We start from the raw sequence: 6,557 nt of genomic DNA on the forward strand, positions 1-6,557 counted from the left end.
GTTTTTTTTTTTTTTTTACTTTAAAGTTGTTTTTTTTTTTTTTTAAGTTTATTCATTTTGACAGAGAGAGAGAGAGAGAGAGAGAGAGAGAGAGAGAGCAAGCCAACAGAGGAGGGACAGAGAGAGAGGGAGAGAGAACCCCAGGCAGGTTCTGCCCTGTTAGCGCAGAGCCTGATGTGGGGCTTGAACTCAGACTGCGAGATCATGACCTAAGCTGAAATTAAGAGTCGGACACTTAACTGACTGAGCCACCCAAGTGCCCCACCGTTGTAGGACTTTTACCTCAATGCCCGAAGTTCCTTGTCCCGCTGCTTTGAAGAATGAAGAAGTGGGCACTGAGTGAGCAGCAGGAGGAAGTTGACTGGGGGTAAGATCAGAAAGGAAGAATGGTAGGAAGGCCGCCTTTACAGAGAGGACACTGGAAAGGGAATGGCCGCGACTGTAGGCGAGGGTCCTCGTTTTATAAGGTTCTGGTCACCGCCCCCTCTCAGGTCCTACCCGTGCTGGCTGGATAAGTCAAGGTGCTGCGTTGTCCAGTTCTGATTGGCCCGATTCCACTGTGTGAGGGGTGGTCTGTGCGCACATCTTTTCCTTACGGGTCACACCTAAAAGTAAGTCTGCGACTTTTTAGTCAGGTCTTGAGTCAGATTCCTGAGGGGAACCTGAGGGGGAGCCGGTGGGGTCTGTTACATCCTTAAGCGGAGCCTTAACGCCTGAGGGGGTTTGCTGTGGTCAGACACTCCCAACATTGTTCCAGAAGATGTGTTTTCTTCCCAACCGGGGGACCTCAGGTCCTAATCTTTCCTTCTCTGCCTACTGAATCCTACCCAGCTTCTCCTGTTGTACCACTCCTGAAACAGTTGTAATCTTCCAAGGAGAAAACCTTGGTATGTCAGTGTTTATGTTTACAAGTTAAAATGAATATCTCTTTTGCTCCCAAGGCACTTACCCGTCTTCAATTTAGTGAGCGAGTAAGCGTGTATTTACCTGTTTACCTCTTTATCCTTGTTAGATTGTAATACCACTTGAGAACAGAAACTATCTTTGTATTAAAAAAACATTTTTTTTTTCAACGTTTATTTATTGTTGAGAGACAGAGACAGAGCATGAACAGGGCAGGGGCAGAGAGAGGGGGAGACACAGAATCCGAAGCAGGCTCCAGGCTCCGAGCTGTCGGCACAGAGCCCGACACGGGGCTCCAACCCATGAACTGTGAGATCGTGACCTGAGCTGTTAGCACAGAGCCCGACCCACAAACTGCAAGATCATGAACTGAACAGAAGTCGGATGCTTAACTGACTGAGCCACCCACGCACCCCGTTTTTTGTATTTTTTAAAGAGTGCTTTAGTAAAGCGCTTTACGTGGTATTTTTTCAGTGGATATTTATTTGTTGAATGAATGCTGAAAAATAAACCCTTCTTATTCAAGAAACATATTCCTTCCAAACAACATCTCCCTGTTTTTCCTCCCTGTCCCCATCCCTCGCTTTCCTTCCCCATCCCTCCCTCCCTCTCCAGCCCTCTGCTAGTGAGAATCTGCTGGGTATCCAACAGTGTGTTAGGAACACGATAGCGAGCCAACATTGTGTCCTCAGAGCTTCTGCTGAATATGCTGACAAGGTTCAATGACAGGGTCCTCTTTAAACTTTGTTAAAGTGATTACGCTCTTTACAGTAAACTCGAAACAAATAGGTGTGTGACATTTGCTTTTTTCCTTAATCCTCCATGTTAGGCCCCAGAGGTGTCCGTTTTATGGTTTGGTGTGTATCCTTCTCGTCCTGAATATCTACCTGTGTAACATTTGTCTAGTATTAAAAAAAACTACCTATTTTTAGCCTAACGATATATTGCTCATATCGTTACATACCCATACCATATAGATCTACCTCATTTTTAATGACTGAATTATATTCCATTTTATGCCTATTATATTCCATTTTTTGTTTTTGTTTTTGACGTGGGGCTCGATCTCATGATTGTGAGTTGTGAGATCCTGACCTGAGCCGAAATCCGACGGTTAACTGACTGAGCCACCCGGGCGCCCTATGTGCCTGTATCTTAACTTAAGCCAACTCATTCCGTTGGCGGTCAGGTAGATTTTTTAAATGGCTTTTTGCTATTACAGTTCTCATACGTATCTATTTTTTTGTTTATTTGTTTCTTTGTACTTCTCCTAGCTCGTGGATTATCACGAGCGAGGTTCGTGGGATGTTGGGTGTTCACCAAAGATTGGGGAAGTTACACTGTTCACTAAGAATCATAATTGCATATTTTTCACGCCTTTGCATTTATGTTTTATTTTTTTCTTTTCCACCATCCCAGCAAGTCTAGAAAAATTTGAAATTCCAGTAAAAATTCGTTTGAGCCCTGAACCGTGGACCCCCGAAACTGGCCTGGTGACAGACGCCTTCAAGCTGAAACGCAAAGAGCTTAAAACACATTACCAGGCGGACATTGAGCGGATGTACGGAAGAAAGTAGTTCTTCTCTCTCAGCACGGTTTGCTACAGGGAGCTCAGATCAAATAGGAAAATACTTGAAGCGCGTGTCTCCAGCTGTGAGGCAAACCCCATTCTTCGTATTAAAGCCTAAACTGTTACTTCTCATGACGTCGCCATTTTTACTGACAGGATTAGTAAAACATTAAGACAGCAAACTGGTGTCTGCCTCTTCTTTCTTGCCCCTTTCCAACCTACCACCTAGGACTGCACTTGTCAGCATGAGGACTTTCCGAATCATTTTGGGGAATGGTGATTTTAAAACCTCAAGTTTTTAAACATGATTTATATGTTCTGTATAATGTTGAGTTTGTAACTTTTTAAAGTTTGGATGTACAGAGGGATAAATAGGAAATATAAGAATTGGTTATTTGGGGGGCTTTTTTACTTACAGTATTTAAAAATGCAAGGGTATGGATGTGAAATTATGTAAATTCAGACGCTTATGAATCAAATCATTGTTGAACAAAAGATTTGTTGCTGTGTAATTATTGTCTTGTATGCATTTGAGAGAAATAAATATGCCCACACTTATGTTTTGAGAAATTGAGACCTTGTGAATATATGCCTGGCAGCGTCTTCTTTATGTATTTATTTTTTATTAGGGAAACAATGCAGTTTGGTTGGTGCTGCATGAAACGAAATAGCACTAGGGCGTTAGGTTCAGTAGCAAAGAAGAAAACACGGCAGATGTAGCACCAGTGGATAATTAGCGTCCAGTAGGTGATGCTCAGAATGTTCGGGGTCTTCTAGGTAGCTTCAAAAATAGGAAGATACCTTAGCTGGGTTTTTTTGTTTTTGTTTTTTTTTTTAAGAGTTGGAAGCAATCCTAGAAATTGGGGTGGAATTTAAAACACAAAGCATAGAAACCTATCGACCATATGTACGCTGAGTTGTCTGTATTTACAGCACATCAATCCTGGGAGATTATTCTGTCCACTTCTGGACTTTGAGTCGAGATGTGTAATCCTGTCTCATTGCAAAATTAGGATGTTTTTCCTCTTGATAGTTTGCACTGGTTGTGTGTGTGTGTGTGTGTGCATGTGTGTGTGTGTGTGTCTGTCGGCAGCTTATTAAAAAGCACCTTACCCTTCCTGTGAAACAGAAACTGAGAACATGTAGAATGCTTCTGATACTGGCATTCTGACTAAGATACAGGAGAATTTAATTCACTTTATACCGAGGTGACTTAAGATTTAATTTGTAGGTGTTTTATGTTACTGTAGGAGTTATTTATGATTCCAAAAACACTGCTTGTATGATAACATAGTAAGTCTTTTCGTGTGTGTTGCTTGCCTAGTGTTATTTGAGCATTTATCAAGAGTAATATTGCACCAACGAAGGAAGAGGTGTTCAAGACTTAAAAAAACATAGGTACCATGTTTTGTTTTTTTTTTTTAATGTTATATTGGTTATTTTCTTGTTTCTCAGTTACTTTAGGCATCAAAGAAAAAAGAAGAAAAAGTTCTGAATGTAGATCTGTGTAGCATAGTGGGAATGTTGAGACCCAGGGCCATGTAGCTTTTGGTCATGTCACATACACGTCATGTTTGGAGATACTGCAATACGGTGTTGTGTTTTGAACTTTTTTCTTGTATTTGTGTCTATTTGTGTTATGTTTGGAGTGCATTTCTCCTTGTCATAGTTTAAATTTTCATAAAGTTTGGGAAAATTGCCAAGAAGTTAGACCATGAAAGAAATGAAATGGAACATATCAGGGTGTTGGGAATCTAAAAATGAAAGTCAGGGTGGGTGGAGAATTTGTTTCTGATGCTTGATCTTTAGTATTATTATTTGCTTTCAAATGACTTGAAGTTGTATTTAGAAAAAAAGGTTCAGTGCTTCAGAGGAGAGAGAACAATATAATTGTGACTTGAAACAGCTTCAGGTGACTGTGCAGCTTACCCCTGATTCAGAATAAAAGTTGTTTCTTTTCGGAAGCATCGATGAAGGCTGGTTTAATCTGCATCTACTTCCGTTTTTCTTCCATTTTTTATGATTCCTTTGAATCCTAAAATCCCAGATGCCGGGTGTCATGCCACAGCAGAATGTGAAATTAAGTGAGGAGAATCCACTTTCAAACAAATGACTCTGTGATATATTTTAAAAATGATATATTTTAATATCCCCCTTTCAAAAAGAACCAGTTGGTGTAAAAACCAAAACAAAAACCCAACAACGAAAATTTTGTTACAGAAAATACCGGCTTAGCCAAAAGATGCCTGGGGAGAAAAACTTTGAAGAATTTCAAAATAAGTTGCTAAATCCAATACATCTGAAAATAGACCATAGACCCTCAAAGAATGATTCCAAAGAACTTGTTTTCTGGAAGGAAGTTACAACAGAATTCTTCAGCCTTTCCTGTTACAGTAAGTGGAGGGGTTTCTAGAGGGCAGATTTGTGGCTAACTCCACTCCTCCTCTCGCCCGGCTTCCGCAACCTCTCCTGCTGGGATTTTTCAGCTGCAATTAAACAGGTTTTTACAACAGAACAAAACTGAAAGTGGCCTCTACTTTATGAGTTCTGCTTGTTTTTAAATAATGGATCTGATATCCATGGTGTTCTCTAAAGCTTGCAATTTTTTTAGCCATGTTTAAAAGATTATCCTGGAGTAACTTTTTGCTGGTAAAATCACAACATTTTACAGTTTTTAAGCAGTTACTCCCTGTGATACAACTTTAAAACGACAAAAAAAAATCTCTGTGTGTGAGTTCTTTCTTTTGTAAGAGTATTAGGTACATCGGTGATGTTTTAAAGGGGATTCGCTTTTAACAGTATACGTATTGGGCCACGCTGAAATGTAATGTGTCCTTTCTCTATACTTAACGGTTCTTCACTGCGAGTTCATTTTCTGTGTGTTCTTGGTTATTATTCTTGGTACCGGGGAAGTGTACATCATAAGCAACATAGCTTCATGGTACAGACTATTCATTTGTAACTTGATACGAAGTTTGAAGAATAAAGATAAGTGAAAACTTTCTGATACTAAAACTCAACATTTTGTTTTATTCAAAAAAACTATAATAAAGTCAAACGTTAATTGACAGGCCTGAAATACTTGTTGAAAAAGGAGTTTGGAGAATATTCTTTCTTGGCCTAGCCAATCCATTTGAAGGGAACTAAGAAACATTTTTTTTTTTTTAAAGTGTTTATTTTTGAGAAAGAGAGCGTGTGAGCGGGGGAGGGTCAGAGAGAGAGAGAGGGAGACACAGAATCCGAAGCAGCTCCAGGCTCCGAGCTGTCAGCACAGAGCCCAACGCAGGGCTCGAACCCACAGACCGGCAAGATCATGACCTGAGCCGAAGTCGGACGCTGAACCCACTGAGCCACCCAGGCGCCCTGGGAATTTTTTAATCTTAGAAATTCTGCTCTTAATTGACTTTGTTTCCTATAGCATTCTTCTGTTCTCCCCTTCTCTCACCCTTCCTGATGCCTCCTTTCCATTATGGTTTTGACTCCGCAGATGGTGGTACTGATAAAATGTTTTCTACACTTAGAATATTCACATAGCATGACGTGTTGAATTAGAGATGATAAAATTTGTGTGTGGGGGGTGGGGATTAAAAGCAATGTGGCATAAATCAAGGTTTTATGCCAACATTTAATCCTGTAACTGTGGAAGAATTCCATCCTGCCATGATGTCTCAGAGACCAACCCCTCCCCGTCTTCAGCGGCCACTTGATGTTTGTTTCTGATGAAACCCCAGGTATGTGGACCTTTAGGCTAACGTAGCACTTGTATAAAAGCAGGTGGTTGTATGGAATCCTGCAACTGTAACAAAAAGGATCTAGCAGCTTCATTGTGTTTTGCATCAGTTTAGATATAATGGTGCCTCATTTTTCTGTCATCAACTTGGCTCATATTGTTTTAAACATTAGTCGCTTAATACCACACTAAGTAACAGCTATAACTTTAGGCTAATACGGTAGGTCGATATTGTCATGGAAAGATTCTTCTGATTACCATCTAGGTACACATGTACAGTCTGACTTAAGTGATACGTTGTCAGTCTGACCGCCTCCCGCCCCCCAAACAAAACCAAAACTTGTCTCTGGTTCT

The 6,557-nt window shown here is 40.5% G+C and overlaps 1 protein-coding gene across 3 annotated transcripts in view; it reads left to right on the plus strand.

Annotated features, from left to right (window-relative positions):
* Positions 1-4,442, plus strand: part of ACSL3 (acyl-CoA synthetase long chain family member 3) — a 74,748-nt gene extending 70,306 nt beyond the window's left edge. For all 3 annotated transcript variants that reach the window (XM_027049465.2, XM_027049446.2, XM_027049436.2), the window contains one exon: positions 2,323-4,442. In XM_027049465.2, coding sequence (XP_026905266.2) covers positions 2,323-2,480 — 158 coding nt within the window. In that variant the 3' untranslated portion in view covers positions 2,481-4,442. The remainder of the gene's footprint in view (positions 1-2,322) is intronic.
* The last annotated feature ends 2,115 nt before the right edge of the window (positions 4,443-6,557 follow it).

The sequence above is a fragment of the Acinonyx jubatus genome, chromosome C1, assembly GCF_027475565.1.
Source record: "Acinonyx jubatus isolate Ajub_Pintada_27869175 chromosome C1, VMU_Ajub_asm_v1.0, whole genome shotgun sequence".
In the NCBI taxonomy this organism is placed as follows: domain Eukaryota; kingdom Metazoa; phylum Chordata; class Mammalia; order Carnivora; family Felidae; genus Acinonyx; species Acinonyx jubatus.